The sequence below is a fragment of the Chionomys nivalis genome, chromosome 18 (genome assembly GCF_950005125.1).
Source record: "Chionomys nivalis chromosome 18, mChiNiv1.1, whole genome shotgun sequence".
Classification (NCBI taxonomy): Eukaryota; Metazoa; Chordata; class Mammalia; order Rodentia; family Cricetidae; genus Chionomys; species Chionomys nivalis.
The window spans coordinates 18,169,020-18,191,293 of NC_080103.1; the positions used below are offsets into that span (position 1 = coordinate 18,169,020).

A 22,274-nucleotide genomic window follows, 5' to 3' on the forward strand; every position below is an offset into this window, starting at 1 on the left:
CGCCGATGGTCGGTCGCGGCCCAGGCACGGCGAGCTGCGCGCCTGCGCCGAGAGGTGTGTGTGGGGGCGGGGGAGCCCTCAGGTCGGTCCCGCCTGCGCTCGGCGCTCGGCGCGTTGCAGGGCGAGGGGGCGGGATTTCCGCAGGAAGCTGGCTGGGGCATTGAGTGATGGCCTCGGCGGCTGGGACTGGAGGGCAAGGATGCGATAGATCTGCCTTTCGCTGATTTGGTAGCGAATGCCTAACCCGGCCTAGAGATAGTTGAGGACACCCGAAGGCAGAGCGAACGGCCTGTGGGGTTCCGGTCGGCGCCTGAAGGGCCGTGGTCGGGCTCGCCAGAGGCCCGAGAGGTGACATTTGTGTTCCGCCCTAGGGACGGCACTGCCAAGTGACACCTCGCCTTTAGGGTTTTCCCTGTCCACATTTCCTCTACTCAGGCGCCCACATCGGGACTAGAAGGAGTCCACGGATTCGCCACGGAGCCCCGTGACTGTTGGCGAAGATGCCATACCTTGGCTCCGAGGAGGTGGTGAAGGAACTGAAGAAGGCTCTCTGTAACCCTCATATTCAGGCTGATAGGCTGCGCTACCGGAATGTCATCCAGCGAGTTATTAGGTATCACCGACCTTAGAATTGTAATTCCCACCCCCACCTTCCCCACCCTGCCCTATTTTTAATCCTTTCCGGCACCCACTCTGAGAAAGTAAATGAACCTGCAAACACGGCAGTTGTCTCTTTTGGCTTTGAGACTGCAATTCTGGATTGTCAGTCACTGCAGTCTTCCTACCCCAGCTGAGAGGTTTCCTTCACGTCACAGACTTCAGCTAACTGAAGCTAACTTGCTGCTGACCCCTGGTGCCATGACTTAACCTAGTACAGTTCTATTATTATTATTATTATTTAAGATGCAGACCTATTTATCCCTCTGCTTGCTTGACATTTCCACCTGGATAGTTCTTCAAAGATATGGCCAAATTAATACCAGCATTCTTCTCCTCATCAGACCTGCCATTCTGCCTGTATTTGTGTTATGAATGTCACCAGGCATCCTACTAAACATGATAGTCAACTTTGACGACACTAGTGTTTTGAAAAATTCTAAAAATCCCCTTTGTTATTGAGACTGTAGTGTTGGCTCAGGCTGTCATAAGCACAGCCTATTGTGGTAATTTATTAATAAGTGGCCTTGTCTCCTCCCTTCATTTGGGACTTTTTGGTTATATACATTTGAACACATAATTAATCTGTAGCTATAGCTCAAAAATGTTAATAGGGCACAAAAGTCCCTTGGGGTGCTTTTTAAAGAAGTGTGACCTGGGAACTGACTCTGATTTCATTAGGATGAGATACAATTCAGGGACTGTATTTTTTTTTTTTTTTTTTTTTTTTTTGGTTTTTCGAGACAGGGTTTCTCTGTGGTTTTGGAGCCTGTCCTGGAACTAGCTCTTGTAGACCAGGCTGGTCTCGAACTCGCAGAGATCCACCTGCCTCTGCCTCCCAAGTGCTGGGATTAAAGGCGTGCGCCACCACCGCCCGGCCAGGGACTGTATTTTTAAGAAACTTCTCAGCTGAGCCTATGTAATAGTATGGTTCCATTTAGAAAGTACCAGTGCTATGAAGTCCAAATTTTGAATCATGTCACCCAAGGAACAAAACAAAAGTTCAGTTCCTGTCCACGCCTTATAGCATGGATTATTAGCTGTATCCCATTTGCCTAGCCAACTGATCATTAGCCAAGCATTCTGTGAGAAGTGTTTTCTGACTTCCATAGTAGCATGTGGATGTGGATCTTCTTGGTCTGTGTTCTGTGCATCAGTTCAAGTACTCACACTGGAGTTTTTAAATCAGTGATATTCTTGGTTTCCTTCTTAGTTGATCTTGAATTTCTAATCATCTGAGGCTACACCTGCCACCCACTCTGTTCGGTTTTTATCTTGCTTTGAGACAGCCTTGGCTGTTCTGGGAACTCACTATGTAGACCAGTCTGGCCTCGGACTCGCAGAGGTCCACCTGCCTCTGCCTAACAAGTGCTCAGATTACAGTTGTGCGTCACCATGCCCAGCTTTCCATTTTTACTTTTATGTGTATAAGTAAGTTTCCTGCATTGTAAGTATACAGTGTGTATGCCTGGTGCCTGTGTGTGTCACAAGGCTTCAGTTCCCCTGGAACTGTAATTATGGATGGTTACAAGCTACCATGTTGGTGCTGGGAACTAAACTCAGCTTTTTTGCAAGAGCAACCAAATGCTAGTTAACCATTGAGCTTCCTCTCCAGCCTATACCTTCGAAAGATGTTGTCCACTTATCGTATCTCTGGAATGATAAAGTTGAATGTACCATGTACCATCTCTGTGTCATTTCCTTGCAGTCGACTAAGGATTCAGGTGTTGAACACATAAGGCAACAGTTAGTTGCAGGCCCATAATAGGAAGTGTTATAATAGACAAGGTAGACACAATTATAGCTCGCTGAGAGATCATAATTTAGTTAGATAACCAGAACATATATAAATAAAATTCCTCTTACAGATTGGGGATTGTGTGTTTACTTCTTTCTGTTCTTTCTATGTTTTACAGGCACATGACTCAGGGCTTGGACATGTCTGGTGTTTTCATGGAAATGGTGAAGGCCAGTGCCACTGTAGATATTGTTCAGAAAAAGTTGGTTTATCTGTATATGGGCACATACGCACCTTTGAAACCAGACCTGGCGCTCTTGGCTATCAATACACTATGCAAAGACTGCTCCGATCCCAACCCAATGGTGCGAGGACTGGCTCTACGGAGCATGTGCAGCCTCAGGTGAGCACTTTTACTCCTGCCTGGCCCTCAGTGACTGATGGATTAACAGATTTTTAATGAGGACAGCTCAGGTTCCCTAATACTAAGGAAAGTACTGTTCTTTCTCTAACTCAAATTTTCAGCCATTACTTTTACCTTCTAAACTATATCTCATGGTTTTATTTAAATTTGGGTTTTCTTTATCTTGGTAAAATAGTTCTGAGTTTAAGTTAAATATGTTTAATAAGGCCAGGCGGTGGTGGTACAAGCCTTTAATCCCAGCACTCGGGAAGCAGAGGTAGGTGGACTCTGTGAATTCAAGGCCAGCCTGGTCTACAAGAGCTAGTTCCAGGACAGGCTGCGGAGAAAATGTGTCTCAAAAAAAAAAAAAAAAAAAAAAGAAGAAGAAGAAGAAAAGATGTTTAATAAGCTATTATTGTAACAATTTTTGCTGCCTCTGGAGCAGTATTCCAAACAAAAAAATCAAATTATAGCTTTTTAAATTTGGTAGAAGCTTTCTCCAATTTCTTGTGATCTGACAGACGTTCAAATATGAATTATTAAATCACACTTAAATATGTCAAAGCTGGTATTTCAAGATCTGCCTGACTCTAGAATGCGTTTCAGGATGCCTGGTGTGCAGGAATATATCCAACAGCCTATTCTTAATGGTCTGCGGGATAAGGCTTCCTATGTCAGAAGAGTGGCAGTCCTTGGCTGTGCCAAGATGCATAATCTTCATGGAGACTCTGAAGTGGGTAAGATCATCTGCCATGCTCAATGTTTACTTGTGCCTCTATGGTGTGTATAATTTCAGAAGAAGAAAAAAATTATATTGCTTGGTAAAAAACGACAGTGTGCATGTCTCTCTAAATCAGATGCTTGTTTTTATTCCAGCTCCTCTTTTCAGTCTTTGAAAGAAATTTCTCAATATGTATGGCCTATCTGATACCCAAAATGATGTTATTTGTTGTTGCTTTTGGTTTTGGTTTTTGTTTTAGCAGAAATATGGCTTTGTCTGCCCAGAGCCATTACTGTCCCTATGACTCAAGTTTTTCTCAATTTGTAATCTTTGGTCTTTGTTTCAGATGGTGCTCTAGTCAATGAGTTATACAGCCTCCTGCGTGACCAGGATCCAATTGTGGTTGTGAACTGTCTGAGGTCTCTAGAGGAAATTTTAAAACAGGAAGGAGGTGTTGTCATTAATAAGCCCATTGCCCACCATCTCTTAAATAGGTTTGGATGCTCTTTTTATTATGAAATATGAATCATGGTATGATCTTGTTGATGTATTAAACTAAGTCTTATTTTATTATTGTGTATAATGGGGGTGGTGATGTGGGTTTGCATATACATGTGCTCCAGCAGAAGTATGAAGGTCAGACAACTCAGAGGCATTGATTCTCTTCTTCCACTTTTATGTGGGTTCCAATAGAACTCAAATCATTAGGCTTACATAGCAAATGCTTTTACCCACTGAACCATTTGCAAGCCCAGAAGTAACTTCAAGTTTACTGCAATTATTAATTTCCTCATATTTCGCTGGGAGAATTTCTGATGTATTTGTCTTGATATGTAAAGACGGTAGAAACAATCTATGGAGATAAATTCCTTCTGTAGTACCTATTATGTCCCTGAAACTAAGCCATTTATCTTAAAATTAGAAAATCTGGACTCTTGTAGAGATGGCTAAGTAGCTAAGAGTACTGACTGCTCTTCCAGAGGACCCAGGTTCAATTCCCACCATCCACATTTTTACTCACAACTGCCTATGACTCCAGTTTTAGGGGATCCAACACCCTCTTCTGACCTCCTAGAGGGTCGCATGCAGTACACTTAAATGTAGACAAAATACTCATACACAAAAACAAATAGACCTAGGGAAAAATAATAGCAAATTTGCCTGTGTTGTGGACTGTAAAGATTATGTTTTAGAATGTAAAAATTATTTGATCATGGCATATCAAATTCTCTCCCCCTTTTGTTACGATGAACCTCTACTTGGTTTATGGCAGTCATATGTAGAATATTCCATTTGTTGTTAAAATAGTGTTTTTGTTTTCATTTTGGACAGAATGCCGAAACTGGATCAATGGGGCCAGGCTGAAGTATTGAACTTTCTGCTCCGCTACCAACCCCGCAGCGAGGAGGAACTGTTTGATATTCTCAATTTGTTGGACAGCTATCTCAAGAGCAGCAGCACAGGTGTGGTGATGGGAGCCACCAAACTCTTTCTGACCTTGGCAAAAAACTTCCCCCATGTACAAACTGATGTGCTTGTACGAGTCAAGGGACCCCTGCTAGCTGCCTGTTCTTCAGAGAGTCGTGAGCTCTGCTTCGCTGCTCTCTGTCATGTCCGCCAAGTCTTGCATAGTTTGCCAGGTCACTTTAGCGGTCACTACAAAAAGTTCTTCTGCTCCTACTCGGAGCCCCACTACATCAAGCTTCAGAAGGTGGAGGTGCTGTGTGAGCTGGTGAATGACGAGAACGTGCAGCAGGTGCTAGAAGAGCTCCGAGGATACTGCACTGATGTGTCTGCTGACTTTGCACAGGCTGCCATCTTTGCCATAGGTAAAGTACTTGTGCTTTTCCTTCTTGGGACCCATGTCAGCCTGCTAAAGACTGTAGTCAGGAACACCATGGAGGACAGTAGTAAATGAATCTTGTTTCAAAGTATCATGCATTTTGGGTCATATTTTGGGTCAGTGATTACATGCAAGGGAAAAGAGTTGTTTTTTAAATAAGGGCAGATGTTTCTCAGGGCAAACAATATATGTAAGGCAAACAACAATACTTAAAATTTATGTTGTCTTTATGTTATCGTCTATCCAAAATGTTTTTATATATATCATCTTATGGTCTTGTAAGGCAGTCAAGAATAGTGGGTATTTTAAAGACAAAGAAACTTAAGTACAGAAAGGTTACTAAGTGGCCAAAAGATCTTATATTTTTCAAACTGAATGGAACCCAACTCCTTTGACTAAAAGTCCTCTACTGTAATGGGCTATATTACAGTATATAGTGCTAAGTGTAGACCAATAGAGTAATCCCTTAATTTTAGAGATGTTCTGACTGCTCAGTCTGGAACCTAAGAGGCTTGAAAGACTAAAAGAATGAAAACAGCTGACAAGCTAAAATTGAGAGGGCTAAAACTAGATGGGGATGAGGAACCCTATATTTGAAATAAAGTTTCTCTAGAGGCAAAAAAGACACTAAGATTCTTAAACTAAAAGATTGCTCTCCCGTAGCTCCAGCAGTAATATTCCTATTTAGTGTGTTGCATCCAGAAGGGTGCCTCAATCAAATGTGGTATGTGCCTGTGATTCCAGCGCTCAAGACCGAAGCAGGAGAATCACAAGTTCAAGACCACCCTGTGTGCTACAGCAAGACCCTGTGTCAAACAAACAGACCAGAAACTGCTACCCATTCTTCGTCATTGTGCTTTCAGCCTTGTGCTTGGGGACTTTTGTTTTTTCCATATGGTTTCTTTTGCTCAGTTGAAAACAACTGAATTTATTTTAACCATAATTCCCAGCACAGCAGACTTAGAGTCTTACTTCATTGTGATTAGTGATTTTATTTTCTTTTAAAGATGTCTTTGGAAAGGGAGTTCCAGGACAGACTCCAGAGCTACAGAGAAACCCTGTCTCGAAAAACAAAACAAAACAAAACAAAAAAACAAACCAAAGATGTCTTTGGTTATTATATTAGTTATTTTTCTTGTTCCTATGACCCGAATACCTGATATGAAGCTAATTGAGGAGAGAAGAATTTATGTTGGCTTATAGTCTGAGGGGATACAGTCCAACATGACAGGAGTGTGAGGCAGCTGGTCTTTCTGCATTTTCATTCAGGAAGTAGAGAAGAAAAAGTTTACTTCTTCCTGTTAATTCATTCTGAGATCCCTACCCACATGATGGTGCCTTTCACATTCAGGATGGGTCCCCTCTTTTCAAATAAACCTTTGTGGAAACACTCTTAGAGACATACCTATAGGTGTGGTGTTTCCATGGTGGATATAAATCCAATCAACTTGACAGAGATTAACCGTCTTAGACAGCTTTGTCTTTTTTCTTTGTTTTTCATTTTTAAAATAGTCTTGCTGTGTAGTCCAGACTAGCATCTAATTTGTGGTCCTCAACTTGTGTTTGCCTCTGACTAATGGGAAATGGCTTTAGAATAACATGCTAGAATTTCACCTTTCCGCCCTCTGTAGGTAGCATTGCCAAGACTTACACAGACCAGTGTGTACAGATTCTAACAGAGTTGCTGGGGCTCCGACAAGAGCACATCACTACAGGTAATGCCTGACTTCCTAGAATCGTTTTCTTTCCTTTTTTTTTTTTTTTAACCAAGTAGCTAGCTAACAGTAATTGTTTAAAAAAATCTTTTCTTATTAACTGAATTTCAATTATATCGACTTAACCATGTCCTGTGTCATTATCTGTTGCCATCAGAGAAGATTGGCAGGGTAGCCTCTTCTGGCTGCTGGAGCGACAAGGCTGCTCTGTGGATAATGAAGGCACTAGGAAGGTCTCTTAGCTGTACCCCTCTTTTCTCTTCATCCAGATTCCAATGCTGGGCTGGAGTGAGGCAAGGAAGGCCTTATTCTCAGACTTTTATAAGTGCCAGTCACATGTGTCTTCTTAAATTGTGCAATTTAGGCACCTCATCTTCATGTCAAATTTATCTTTGTGCAAAATTCATGTGTCTCTTCTGTTTCTCAATTAATAACTACCCCTCCAAACCCTGTTTTCCCGAAGTTCAGTGAAAAATCTAATCCAAACACACGCATCTTCTCAGGATTCTTTCCTGCACGGACGCTAACCCGTGCCCTTGTGTCCCCCCTGCTGTAGTGGTGGTGCAGACTTTCCGAGACCTGGTGTGGCTGTGCCCTCAGTGTACTGAAGCTGTGTGTCAGGCCCTGCCTGGCTGTGAGGAGAACATTCAAGACACTGAGGTAGAATGTAATTCTCTTTCCACTTGTAATCACAGAAGGGATTACAGGACCTGTCTTCTGAAATGGCGTAGTGGTGTAGGATTTGTATTTTGATAAATCTTTCCTGAAGAGCAGAGGCAAAGCTAAAGCCACTAGAGGTCAGGCCATGGTGACACACACCTTTAATCCCAGGATTTGGGAGACAGAGTCAGAGGGATCTCTGAATTCAAGGCCGCCCTGGGCCACATGATCAGTGCAGAAACAAACCCAGGTGGTGGAGGCTCACACCTTTAATCCCAGCACTAGAGGGAATATAACATGGAACACAGAGAGAGGCTTAATCTGTTCAGTTTGCAGTCGTCCAGCCTTGCTAGAAGTAGCACTTCTCTAATGGCTGGCTGCTTTCCTTTTCTGGTTTTCAGGTTGAACCCCAGTTTTTGTCTCTGGGTTTTTATTATTCATGCTACAAAATGGAGTCTGTATCTGTTTGGTCTTGTGGTGCTGGGTATCAGACTCACACTAGGTATACACTTTTACCACTGAGAAAGTCTCTAGCCCTAAAATGGAAGTCAGTTACTCTTTTTACTATCCTGTGTCCAAGTAGGAACTCAAGCTTGCTTATATCTCAGGTTATTTGGGGGCATAAATAACACAAAAGTTAGAAAAAGGAAACTTATCTGTAGTTTTAATTACAAATTCTTTGATACCATTGTCCTCTTGAATAATTATGAGTCAGAGATTTAGACTATGGAATTTTTTGTTGTTGTTGTTGGTAGTTTTTTTGTTTGTTAACACCTACATAGCCCTGGCTGGTATGGTACTTGGTATGTAGACTAGACTTGCCTGCCTCCTGAGTGCTGGCATTAAAGATGTGCTCCACCATGACTGGCCTGTGTGGTACTTTTTGTTTGCGATTTTTACAGAAATTTATTTCCTTCCTCCCCACAAAATTTGCTGAATTAAATATCTAGGGGTGGGGAGATCTAGACAGATGGGCTTTTAAGAAACATCACAGATGATTCTGGTGTATCTTCTAAGTTAGTAACTACTTTCATAAAAAGATTTCAAGAAATTCTTTGAGTGGTTTTTATTGAAACATGAAATCTCAGTACACACCTTTGGTTCCAGCACTTGGAAACAGAGGTAGTGGATCTCTGAGTTTAAGACCAGTCTGGTCTGTACACTGAATCCACAACAGCCAGAGCTACATAGTCAAAAACAAACAAACAAAAAACAACAACAAAAGAAACATTAAATGTAGCATGAATTCTAATTGTTCTTAATAATAAAAACCCAGAGTCAGGTATTGGCTTAAAGCTGAAGGATCAGAGAAGCAGAGAAGCAGAATCAGAGTAGTAGCCGGCCAGCCACTAGAGTTCTTACTTCTACCAATGCTCAGACCAAAGGGTGATCCTGTCTGTACAAATCTTCAGACTGCTGCTGTCTCTATGAATCCTCAGACTGCATCCTCAGACTGCACCCATCTCTATGAATCCTCAGACTGCATCCTCAGACTGCACCCATCTCTATGAATCCTCAGACTGCATCCTCAGACTGCACCCATCTCTATGAATCTTCAGACTGCATCCTCAGACTGCACCCATCTCTATGAATCCTCAGACTGCATCCTCAGACTGCACCCATCTCTATGAATCTTCAGACTGCATCCTCAGACTGCACCCATCTCTATGAATCCTCAGACTTAATCCTCAGACTGTATTTGAGCTCCTGTCTCCTCCTGCTTTATATTCTTCTCTCTGCCCAGCCATATCACTCCTGTCTCCACCTCCCTAGTGCTGGGATTAAAGGTGTGTGATCCCAAGTACTGAGATCACCTTTGTGTGAGTTCTGTTTCTCTTTTAGACAGATTCAATCTCATGTAGTCTAGAGTTGCCTTGACTCCGTCCCCCTGTCTCCCAAGTGCTGGGATTAAAGGTGTGAGCCACTACTGCCTGGCCTGTGTGGCTGACTAGTGGTTTAGCTCTGCACTCTGACCTTCAGACAAGCTTTATTTGTTAGATTACAAGCAAAGTATCCCTACAATTAAACCTTAAATTGGACAAAAGGCCCCAAACCGAGAAAGCTTTAATTGCTTAGTCAGCATAGCCTTACAAAAGTTTTGGGTTTCCATTTATGCATTACAGTGTGTTCTCTCTCTCTCTCTCTCTCTCTCTCTCTCTCTCTCTCTCTCTCTCTCTCTCTCCCTCTCTTGTTCTCTTTATCTCTAATGTCTCACATATAGCCCTGGCTGGCATCAAACTCACTGGGTAGCTAACTTTGACCTTGGACTCTCATCCTCCTGCCTCCATCAGCTGAGTGAGGAGTTATAGGTGTGATCCTCACACCTGACAGGGTTTCTCTGTGTAGCTCTGGCTATCCTGGAACTGACTCTGTAGACCAGGCTAGCCTCAAACTCAGATCTACCTGCCTCTGCCTCCTAAGTGCTGGGATTAAAGGCATGGACCACCCCTGCCTGGCTTTATTTTTTTTAACCTCACCCCAGTTTTTTGATGCTGGGCATCAAACTCAGGGTCTTATGCCTGCTCTGTTGGCATTTTGTCAAGTGCACTGCATCCCTAACCCCAGTCCCATTGCATTAGAATTTTATTCTTGTTTATTTTCGAGAAGTAGTGGAGCAAGATGTACAGTGCACGTTGATACCAATGAAAGGGTATAGTTTATCTGTTGGCACTAGGGGAAAAACTAAACTCATGGCTGTCTTCTGTTTCCTTGTTCTCATTCCTAGGGGAAACAGGCACTTATTTGGTTACTTGGGGTCCATGGGGAAAAAATCCCCAATGCTCCTTATGTGTTGGAGGAGTTTGTAGAAAATGTGAAGTCGGAGACATTTGCTGCCGTTAAGATGGAGCTGCTGACTGCACTAATGCGCCTTTTCCTCTTGCGCCCTGCGGAGTGCCAGGACATGCTGGGACGGCTGTTACATTACTGTATAGGTAGGTTTCCCAGAGCATGGCACCTGCTGAGACTCAGCTAAAAGTCCTCGCAGCCTGCATTGCTGGTAAATCATGTCTGGAACTTGGAAAGGAAATGATACTCTCTAAAGTTTCTTGCTTTTCTCCTCTTATGGTTGGCACAAAGGTTGGAGGGAGTAGGGTGTCTGTTTGTTTGTTTAACTCAATCCGTTGTTTTCTCAGAGGAAGAAAAGGATATGGCTGTACGAGACCGAGGTCTCTTCTATTATCGTCTCCTGTTAATTGGCATTGATAAAGTTAAGCAGATCCTGTGTAGTCCTAAGTCTGACCCTTCTCTGGGACTTTTGGAGGATCAGCCAGAACGACCTGTGAATAGCTGGGCTTCAGATTTCAACACACTGGTGCCAGTGTATGGCAAAGCCCACTGGGCAACTATCTCTAAATGCCAGAAGGGAGAGCCTCGTCACCTTGAGCTGCCTCCCAATGCATCCTTGGCCACACCAGGTAAAAATAGTGTTTACCTTCTATCTTGTCATGGTAAAACTTTCCACCACCCCTTGTGGGAACTGGTGGAAAGTAAAATACTGTAGCTAAATTTCAGATGCTTGCCTGAATTTGTGGGCATGAGGAGAGTTCGTCATTCATGGCTATTTAACCATTTATCTGAAGACAGCAGTCACCGTATATGTGTTTTGCTTTTGATGTTTATGAGCTACAATGGCCTTGAGCTGGGTGTGTACCCAAGGCTTCCCTTTCAGCCTTGGTCCTCCTGCTTTCACCCCCACCCCAAGTACTAGGAGTACAAGTGGGTACCACCGTGCTTGGCAACACATTGGGTATTTTGGAATGTAAGGTAAAAGTGTTGCTGAGAGCATCTCTTATAAAAGTCTTCTGTTGTTTTAGGTCACTTGATTTCTGAAGAGAACAAAGAAGGAATACAAGAATCTCCTGATCCTGAAGCTCTCGTGCTGGTCCCCAATCTCCAGCTTACTGCTGAGTATTTTGAGAAAACATGGCTTAGCCTCAAAGTTGCTCATCAACAGGTGTTTCCTTGGCAGGGAGAAGTCCAGCCCGACACTCTTCAAATGGCTCTAAGAGTAGTGAACATTCAGACCATCGCCATGAGCAGGGCTGGAGCAAAGCCCTGGAAAGCCTACCTCAGCGCTCAGGATGACACTGGCTGTGTCTTCTTAACTGAACTGCTGCTGAAGCCTGAGAACTCGGAAATGCAGACCTCTGTGAAGCAGAGCGTGGTGAGGACTGAAACACTGCGTGGGTTCGTGTCTGTGCTAGAGACTGTGATTGGAACCATCGGAGACATAACATCTTAACACTGCCTCGCTGCCTGCCTTGGGGTGAGATGGACACTTTCAGAGTTCCTTCACTTTCTTACAGAGCTGCTGTGAGTCCACGTATCAAATGCAGGAGAGAGTGGGCAGTCTGGGAATCCCAGCTCTTATTTTTACCCTAAGTCTCTTCCCTGTTCCCTTCCAGCCTGTCAGAGATTGATCCCATTTTTAAAGGAGAGTGTTACACAGTAGTATTGGTAAGGGTAAAGATAGGATGGGGTTGTTTCTCTGATCATTTTAGGGATTATAATTATTAAATATACCTGGTGCCTGTGGAAATTGGTAGCTGTCACCATTTTTGAGGGTCTTTTTTTTTTTCCTTCAGTAAACTGTTCTTGTATTACTAGGCTGCTTTTTAGGTTAGGATCCAAAAGTCCTTAATGTGGTCTAAAGTACTCTCCAGTGTCATGGCTCCCCACTCCAGAGACAGCCTCTCTTCTGACACAGTGGTTTACCAAAGAAGAAAACAAACAACTGGCTATTGTAATCTCTGAGTGCTCTTTCATCCCAGGCCTTAACATCTGTTCCTCGCTCTCACGTCTCAGCACGCAGTGTGTCTTTCTTAGCTGTGGGTCTTCCGGGTATTTTTGTGACTCTCTCTGCCTTAACTAGGGCTCTGCACTCGAGCTGTCACAGCTGCCACTCAGGACCGGAGGAGGAAGCTCGGGGGTAGAGTCCTCGATCAGCATGCACGGACCCCAAGTTCCAGCTATAGTACCACATAAAGTGGAGTATGGTGGTGCATGCCTGGAATCCCAGGGCTCAGGAGCTGGAAGCAGGAGGATTAGAAGTTCGAGGTCAGTGTCAGCTACAGTAGGGTGCTTTGAGGCCAGTTTGGGATACACGAGACACTGTCAGCCAAAAAAGAGGAGTCCTGGTGAGATGGTTCAGCAGGTGAGGTGCTTGCTACCAAGCTTGCAAACCTGAGTTGATACCCTTGGCCCACATTGTTGAAGGAGAGAACCATCTTAACACATGTTTATTCTCTGACATCCATCCACACATATACTGTGGGATAAAGTATGCTCCACTATATTCAGTAAATAACTTTTTAATTTTAATTTATTTTAATCTTTTCTCATTTTATACACCAAATCCATTTCCCACTCAACAAATAAATTTTAAAATAATTGTCTGGCATGGTGACTTAGTGTGTAAATTACCTATCTCCAAGCTTGAGGACCTGAGATCAATCCCCAGGACCCAATGATAGAAGGAGAGAACTGGCTCCCAAAGGTTGTTGTCTGACCTTCATTCATACACTGTGCCATGTGTGTATGTGCCCCCCCAAATAAATAATTTAAAAATGTTTTTAAGTTGGCATCCATACTTCTAGCAGCTCTATTGCCATTGTTTTCTTATTGTTTATGCTCAGTTTTTATTTTATTTATACTTGACTATATTTTATACAGTGATATCACTAATGCTCTAGATGCAACAGAATAACAGCAATCTGTGTTAAGACTCAGCTGTCCAGAAAGGGAGAATGAAATACCAGTTAATCCCAGTGTGTTGGGTGGGGAAATAGATGTTTACAGAGGATAGAGCTGAGGCATTAGCCTCAGATTTGGCTTTATGAACAATTTGGGCTTTTTCCTCAACTGCTGCCACGGTGTTCGGTCCCTCCAAGGAACCTGAGGCCACACTGGGGTGAGGCCCTCACTTCCTCCAGCGACTAGCACTCTGCCAGCCGTCCACACCATGGCCTCCGCCTCTGAGCTCGCCTATATCTACTCTGCCCTCATCCTCCACCCTGGCAAGGTGGTGGTCATGGAGGATAAGATCAGCGTCCTCATTAGTGAAGCCGGCACCAATGCTGAACCTTTCTGGCCTGGCTTGTTTGCAAAGGGCCTCGCCAACGTCAGCACTGGCAGTCTCGCCGCACCAGCAGGCGGTCCTGCCTTCTCCACCACTGCTGCCCCAGCTGAGGAGAAGAAAGTGGAAGAAAAGAAGGAAGACTCCAAGGCTTCTGATGACGACATGGGCTTTGGTGTTTTTCACTCAATATTTTGTTAACATGCCCAATAAAAAGATGAACCTGTAAAAAAAAATGATTTGGCAGTCAGAATGAAGGGAAGCATTTCTTTGTCATATTTTTTTCTTACTACGTTGTGTGTGAGTGTGTGTGTGTGTGTGTGTGTGTGTGTGTGTGTGTGTAAAGTGTGGAAGTCAGAGAACAATTTACCCTGTGGGTTCTGGATATCTTCAAATTTTGTGCAATCCTATTTGACCACTCATCCATCTCTCCAGCCCTGTCACCAGATTTTAATTTGTAAGAGAAATGTGCATGTATTTCTGTGGGTGACATGAAGTGATAGGTGCAGGATCCTCATAGGAAGTTAGTAAAGAGTTTCGTATGACATTTTCCTTATGGAAGCAGAGAGCATAACAAGCCGAGCTCAAGGCGCACCTTTGAGGGCTTACGGTAGCATTTCACCAACTAGCTTAGCTCAAGAATGTCTGTCTAGATATGTAAATTGCATGGTCGGCTTTGTTTTTGTGATTTTGAGACAGGGTTTTAATGTAAAGCCCTGGCTGGCCTGGAATAGACTATTCTGGCCTCAAACTCAACAGAGATCCTCCTGCCTCTGCGTCCTAAGTGCTGGAATTAAAGACTCATGCCATCATGCCTGGTTAAATTATCTTAACAGATAATTTTTCACTCATGATTTCTCTCAACTAGGTTCTAATAGATTGAATGGTAGGTAGTATTGACTTATTTAATAGGGAAGAGCCTATGTTTTGGGAACTGCTTATCAAGGAGTCTTCCAAAAGTGAATAATTCTAAGGGCAGTGAAGGTCTTGTTACACTTATGTCTACAATACATTCACCATATTTCCTAGTGAATATTTGTTGAGTGAATAGCTGTAGGGAATTAATGGTATTCTTAAAGTATTTATTTTGTGCATGTATGTGTGGAGGTGTGAGTGCTAGGGTGTGTGTTTATAAGTCAGTACAACTTAATTTCACGTTCTGCTGTGTGGGTAACAGGAATTGAACTCAGGACATCAGGTATAGCATCAGGCAGCTTTACTCATTGGGCCATCTTATTGACTCCTAGACTAATCTGAGGTTGATGTCTGAAATATGTTTTATTATAGTCTGTTAACTATACAGAAAGTAATGGGATGCCATTTAGACCAGAATTTCTTTTAGTTTGTTTGTTTTTGTTTTTTTTCAGACTGGGCCTTACTATGTTGCTATGTAGACCAGACTGACCTTTAACCCAAGATCTGCTGCCTGCCTGTGCCTTTAGAGTACTGGGATGGTTTTGAACCACCATGTGGGTACAAGTACTCAAACCCAGGTCCTCTGCAAGAACAGGTGCTCTTGACCTCTGAGCCATCTGCCCCACCCTGAGAAATTGCTTTTGGAAGATGTACTTTATTTATTTGTCTCAGAGTCACAGGTCCTGCTGTTACAGGTAAGCATCGCTACACCTGACCTGGAAGTGTACTTTAGATTTTTAAAAAGTTTAATTATTCCTGGTGGGGAGTAGGAGGGGTATATGTGTGCATCTCAAAGGATGCTGGTGGAGATTAGAAGACAGCATTTGAGAGGAGGTGCTGTTCTTGCACTGTGTTCTGAGGATACAACTCAAGTCTTCAGGCTTGCTCAGCAAGTGCTTTTACCTGCTAAGCCGTCTTATGAGCCCCTGGAAAGTGTACTTTCCAGATGGTCTCAGGGAAGTACTGATTTTTCCATTTGCTTGGCTTTGCTAATTTGTAAACAACATGACCAACATGTTGTGTACCATGAATTTACTAATCCCTAGCACCTTAGGAGCTCCGTTTATCTTCTGTGAACAGGTGGCCTGATGAGATGATATAAATGGATGCTTGCTTTTCTTTTAAACTCCCTAGGGCACCTCATCCTAGCTTCTAAGAACAATGGCCCAGTCTCAGCCTTAGTTGATAGGTAAGCATTATGTAACCACGTAATGAGAACTTAAGAAAAACATTGCCAAGGCAGCCATTTGTATCTTAACGGACCATAGTTTATCGCTATGAACTAGTAACAGTTATATATCTTTTTCTTCTCTCTATCTGGATGAGGGTTCTGATGATTTTTTTCTTAGCTATTGGGTGTTTGGGGGAGAAAGGGAACATGACTTATTTTCTTAGAGGTTTCCATACTAAGAGAACCTACATCTGGGAAATTCACCCATATACACTTGGTGTTGCTGATGGAAGAACACAGGCTTTGGGCCAGGATCCTATAATGAGACAAGACTTTAAGGGGACTTATGCCTGCTGTTGTGGTTAGATGGTGGCAAAAAACCCAACAACAACAACAACAAAATGACTGTAAAGTATTATGGCCTTATCATTTCCCAGTAGAAAATAGGAACATGATGTTAGGACTGAAGGGAGGTGGGCTGCAGGGAAGAGATTGTTTAGGAAGGAACTGCATTGAAAGTCCAAAAAAGTAAATAAGGTGTGAAAATTTATTCCACAATATCCCCAGGGGCCTATACTCTGTTTATATAACCTTATTTATTATCGATACATTAATTATACAAAATAATACAAAGAAGTTGAGACTACATTCCAAAGATGACATTTGCCCATAAGCATATCAGTAGTGAAATGGTGGTTTACTATTGTGAGAAAAACTTGTGTTTAAGGTAAGACAGACTTTTATTACTTTATTGTTAGTGTGTGTATATGTGTTTGTGTGTGTGTGCCGGTACAAATGTTTGTGCATACCTGTTTAGCAGAATATCATTAGGCTATTAGGAATCATTTCATTGACTTTTTTTTTTTTTTTTTTTTGCCAGTTATGTCTAGGTCTATCCTGAGTCTCTGGTTCCTGGCCACAGGCAGTGTCAGGTGTTGGGAGCCCTCTCATGGCATGGGTCTCAGGTTGGACCAGTCATTGGTAGGCCCCTCAACACAAGTTCCACATCACCATTGCCCTCACATGTCCTGCAGGCAGGATTGTAGGTCGAAGGTTTTTTTGTTTGTTTGTTTGTTTGTTTGTTTGTTTTTTCGAGACAGGGTTTCTCTGTGGTTTTGGAACCTGTCCTGGAACTAGCTCTTGTAGACCAGGCTGGTCTCGAACTCACAAAGATCCACCTGTCTCTGCCTCCTGAGTGCTGGGATTAAAGGCGTGCGCCACCACCGCCCGGCTAGGTCGAAGGTTTTACGGCTGGGTTGATGTCACAGTCACACTGCTTCAGGCTCAGTTTCAGCCCCATTACTCGGAGACTTTCCTAGAGTCACTCTCATAGATTCCAGGGAGTTTCCACTGCCCTGTTTCTACATCCCACTCCAAATGCCCCCCTATTCCAGTAGTTTCTCCCAGTGCTCTTTCCCTCTGTCTCTCCCCACCCTTCTGTCTGGTTTCCTCCTGTTTTCATCCCTACCCAGCACCAGTCCACTTGCAAAATCTGTTCTATTTGCCCTTCCCAGGGATATCCATGCGTCCCCACTTGAGCGTTTCTTGTTATTTAGCCTTTCTGGGTCTGTGGATCATGGTATGGTGGATCATGTAAAGGAAAAGTTGTCTTTTCCTTTACAACTCATCCCCTCTTTTGAGTGTATGCATATCATGTTGTTTTGTTTGTTTGTTTTTCGGGTCTGGGTTACCTCACTCAGGATGATCTTTTCTAGTTCCATCTATTTGCCTGAAAATTTCATGATGTAATTGTTTTTAACAGCTGAATAATGCTCCATTGTGTAAATGTACCACATTTTCTTTATCCACTCTTCCATTGTGAGACATCTAGGTTGTTTTCAGCTTCTGGCTATTATGAATAAAACTGCAATAAACATGGCCAAAAAGTGTCCTTGTGGCCGGGTGGTGGTGGCGCATGCCTTTAATCCCAGCACTCGGGAGGCAGAGGCAGGCGGATCTCTGTGAGTTCGAGGCCAGCCTGGTCTACAAGAGCTAGTTCCAGGACAGGAACCAAAAAGCTACGGAGAAACCCTGTCTCGAAAAATCCAAAAAGAAAGAAAAAAGTGTCCTTGTGGTATAATGGAACATCCTTTGAGTATATGCCCAAGAGTGGTATAGTTGATCTTGATGTAGATTGACTCCCAGTTTCCTGAGGAACTGCCACGTTGTTTTCCTTAGTGGCTGTACTAGTTTGCACTCCCACCAGCAAAGGAGGAGTGTTCCCCTTACTCCACATCCTTGCCAGCATGAGCTGTCACTTGTGGTTTTTAATTTTAGCCAATTAGGTGTAAGATGGTCTTTCAGAGTCATTTTGATTTGCATTTCCCTGATGACTAAGGACATTGAACATTTCTTTAAGTGCTTCTTGGCCATTTGAGATTCCTTTGTTGATAATTCTCTGTATCTTATTTTTAAATTGGATCATTTGGTCTGTTGATATCTAGTTTCTTGAGTTTTTTATATATTTTGGGTATTAGCCCTCTGTCAGATGTGGAGTTGGTGAAAATCTTTTCCCATCCTGTAGGCTGCTATTCTGTCCTGTTGATCTTAGTGCCTGCACTATTGGTGTTCTGTTTAGGAAGTTGTTTCCTGTGCCAAAGTGTTCAAGGCTTTTCCTCACTTTTCTTCTATTAAGTTCAATGTATCTGATCTTTGATCCATTTGGACTTGAATTTTGTGCAGGATGATAGGTATGAGTCTATTTGATGTAAGCAGAGACTGTTTTTTCATTCCTGGCCACCCAGACACAAATAATCACACAAAACTGTATTAATTACAACACTGTTTGGCCAATGGCTCAGGTGTATTTCTTACTATCTCTTACATCTTAAATTACCCCATTTCTATTAATCTATGTATCACCATGAGGCTGTGGCTTACTGGGTAAGGTTCTGTTCTGACATCTTTTTCCTTTGGCTACATGGCATCTCCCTGACTCCTCCTGCTCTTTCTTTATATCTCTGTTCAGATTTCCTGCCTGACTTTACTCTGCTAAGCCATTGGCCAAGGCAGCTTCTTTATTAATCAATGATAATAAAACATTCATAGCATACAACGGGGAATCCCACATCATCTTCATTTTTCTGTCTAAATAAAAGGAAGATTTTAACTTTAATATAGTAAAATTACATATAACAAAATAGGTATCAAGCAAGAATTACAGTTACAATATATATACCTGATTTATTTTTTATCATAACTTAGGAAAATTGTAATTATAACTATCTGTTTTCAACTCCATCAAAGGCCCCAGAAGGATATAATATTGCCTAAGTAAACAGGAAGTGCATTGTAAGCAACTTCTAAACCACTAGAATTAAAATTGACAGGTACAGCTCACTGCCTGGACAGTCACCCAAAGTTCTTCTGTAATGTTGGGGCATCCATCTTGAGCCTACAGGTCCATAGTATCTGCTAGACTTTTCCACAAAGCAGGAAATTTGAAATACTGTTTTGCCTATATTGACAGTTTGTCAGTCACTTTCTTCTGTGTCCTTCAGAATGTTTGTGAGACTCTTTCATGAAGCAGGACCCCTGAGGGACTGTCTCACCTTCTTTAGAAAAGTTCAGCAGTGATTTTTCTGTGGATCCTACATGTCCAGTTTATACAGCATACCATCAAAGCAGTACAGGAAAGAGCAGTTTCTTGCCCAAATGACTAGCCCTTTCACATTGAAGACAAATTCCATAACAAGTTTCTTCAATGCCCATCGACCTCTCTGAAGTGTTTGGTGCTGCCAGAAGCAGACATGTTTTACTGTTGAGAAAAGTCTAAATTCTTAAAACATTTCAAATGCCATATTCTATAGGTCTTTGAAAGGTTTGAAGAATACCTGTCTATCTGAAATATATCTCTGTAAATATAGAAAACCTAACATGACAACAAGTTTGACTGTTATAAATGACTATCTATTAATCTATATCTTTTAATTATACATTATATTTTTCATACCTTAAACAAGAATAATAATATACATATAACAAAATTAACCTTAAATTTAAATCAATAAACGAAGATCCATACCAGTTCAGAGTATTCATTTCTTTATCATATTCCCCTTTAAATGAAAACAAACATTTATAAATAATCATTTTGGGAATTTGGGCATTGTTTCCTCCAAACTGCTTCCTGATTTTTTTGTTGGGCTAAGTATTTTTAGGGTTCATGGAGGTCTTTCAGGGAGTCTTGTTCCATCAAACAACATTAGCTTGGAAGGAATCCACAGGTTCTCATCTTCTGTGGAAACAAAAACAGAATCTCTTTTCCAAAGTAACATATTTATTTCAAAGTATACATTGGGCTGGAGAGATGGCTCAGCGGTTAAGAGCACTGACTGCTCTTCCAGAGGTTCTGAGTTCAATTCCCAGCAACCATGTGGTGGCTCACAATCACCTATAATGAGATCTGGTGCCCTCTTCTGGCCTATAGGCAGGATACTATATAAATAAATAAATCTAAAACAAAACACAAACAAAGTATATATTTAGACTCAGATTTTGAAGTCAAGATACCTTTATAATATATATCTTGGTTTAGCTTTGCAGCCCCCAGAATCAAATGTCTCTCTACAGTAAAAAAAATTCAATGAAAATACAATAATACACATAATCTAGACTCTCTGTGTATTTTCCATTTTTATGTGGCTTATTCTTTTTACTCTATTACTTTTTATTATTTTATTATCTCTACTACTTTAATCTATTGCTGTCTGTGCTCTTTCTTCTCTCTCTCTTAAGCCCATGTACATTTATCCTACACTATGACCCATTCAGAGGTCTTTTTCATCTGAATCTGACCTATTGTGTATCTGAAATCCTTTTCTGACAAGAAGTATGTTTTTAAATGCTAAGCAGGTATGACTAGGATTATCACTGTGGCTTTTCCAGTTGACTCTGCCCTGTCCAACATGGCAGAGGTATGATCACTGCCTCTGCAAGTCATGCTCACTGCGCTCCAGTTCCAGGGACGCAGTGGGTCTATCTCACCATTGAGCAACTAGTAGTGTGCTACTTGCAAACCCCATTCAAGTGCTCCTTAACAGGACCCCCCAAAAGAGCCAGAGCCATTTGTGCCACCAGCACGAACCAGGAAGCTGTTTCTTAAAGGTGTAGTGCAGTTTTTGCTGCTTAAACTGAGTCAGGAAGCCTTCTTTTAAAGGAGCTGCACCTCTGCTTGCTGCCAGCAAACAAAGCCTATCTAAAAATATGTGGCTACCAAGAAGCTCCAATTGACTCCCGTTTTTGTGGGTCTAGAAGCTCTTTTATTATGGTTTCTTAGGCTTTATGTAGAGGTACATTGCCCCACATTGGGTGCCATTTTGTAGATGGAGACTGCACATTGGTTTCCCAGCTGCCCCAGTTGCCCAGACCCAAATAATCACACAGAAATTTTATTAATTACAACACTGTTTGGCCAATAGCTTAAGTGCATTTCTACATAGCTCTTATATCTTAAATTAACTCATTTCTATTGATCTGTGTATCACCATGAGACTATGGCCTACTGGTAAGGTTCTGGCATCTTCCTTCTTTGGCAGTTACATGGTGTCTGCCTGACTCCACCTTCTTTCTCCCTGCATTCAGTTTAGTTTTCCTGCCTAGCTCTATTTTGCCCTGCCATAGGCCAAAGCAGTTTTCTTTTTAAATTAACAAATGGTAATAAAACAGTCATAGCATACAGAGGGGAGTCCCAACAACCTCTACATATACACTTCTTAAAAGATAAAAAAATGTAGCTGGGTGGTAGTGATGGACACCTCTAATCCCAGCACTTGGGAGACAGAGGCAGGCAGATCTCAGTGAGTTTGAAGCCAGCCTGGTCTACAAAGTAAGTTCCAGGACAGTCAGGACTGTTACACAGAGAAACCCTGTCTTGAAAAACCTAAATAAATAAATAAATAAGCATAATTATGCATGTGTTATATGTATGTGTGTGTGTGCCTACGTGCGTTTATGTGCATCACGATGTGTGTGAAGGTCTGAGGAGGCCTGAAAGGGTCAGTTCCCTCCTTCTACCTTGTGAGTCCTGGAGATAAAACTCAGGTCAGCAGTGTTGTAATTTAAAAAGTGGTGTGCCAGAGAAAGACACCATGCAGCAGAGCTCATGTGGAGGGGGCTTTTATTAAGGGAAAGGGAATGGAAAAGTGGGGAGAGGAGAGGAAAGGCCAGCCTCTGGGGACAGGAATGGTGGAAGAGAAGAGAGAGGAAGAGAGGAGGGACAGAGAGAAAGAGAGACTGACACAGAAATTGAGGGAAGGAGAGAGGGAGGGAAGGAGGGAGGCAGAGAGGGGGGTGTTGGCAGGGCCCACCTTTAAAAGGGAACATAGTGAATGTGCCTGCAGCCGAGGGTATTTCCTGTCAGAGCCCCAAGGGCAG

At 42.4% G+C, this 22,274-nt stretch overlaps 2 protein-coding genes across 2 annotated transcripts; both read left to right on the top strand.

The window, feature by feature from the left end:
• The first annotated feature begins 166 nt into the window (after nt 1–166).
• On the top strand, nt 167–13,665 carry Ap4b1 (adaptor related protein complex 4 subunit beta 1). The gene is made up of 10 exons (XM_057794018.1): nt 167–613; nt 2,574–2,798; nt 3,405–3,535; nt 3,866–4,013; nt 4,852–5,348; nt 6,994–7,077; nt 7,634–7,737; nt 10,463–10,670; nt 10,872–11,153; nt 11,553–13,665. The coding sequence occupies exons 1-10, from the start codon at nt 501–503 to the stop codon at nt 11,978–11,980; spliced, it is 2,220 nt and encodes a 739-aa protein (XP_057650001.1). The 5' UTR covers nt 167–500; the 3' UTR covers nt 11,981–13,665.
• Nucleotides 13,666–13,679: 14 nt separating this feature from the next.
• Nucleotides 13,680–14,035, top strand: LOC130890075 (60S acidic ribosomal protein P1-like). Its single transcript, XM_057794019.1, has one exon. The coding sequence runs from the start codon at nt 13,700–13,702 to the stop codon at nt 14,012–14,014; it is 315 nt and encodes a 104-aa protein (XP_057650002.1). The 5' UTR covers nt 13,680–13,699; the 3' UTR covers nt 14,015–14,035.
• Nucleotides 14,036–22,274: the final 8,239 nt, after the last annotated feature.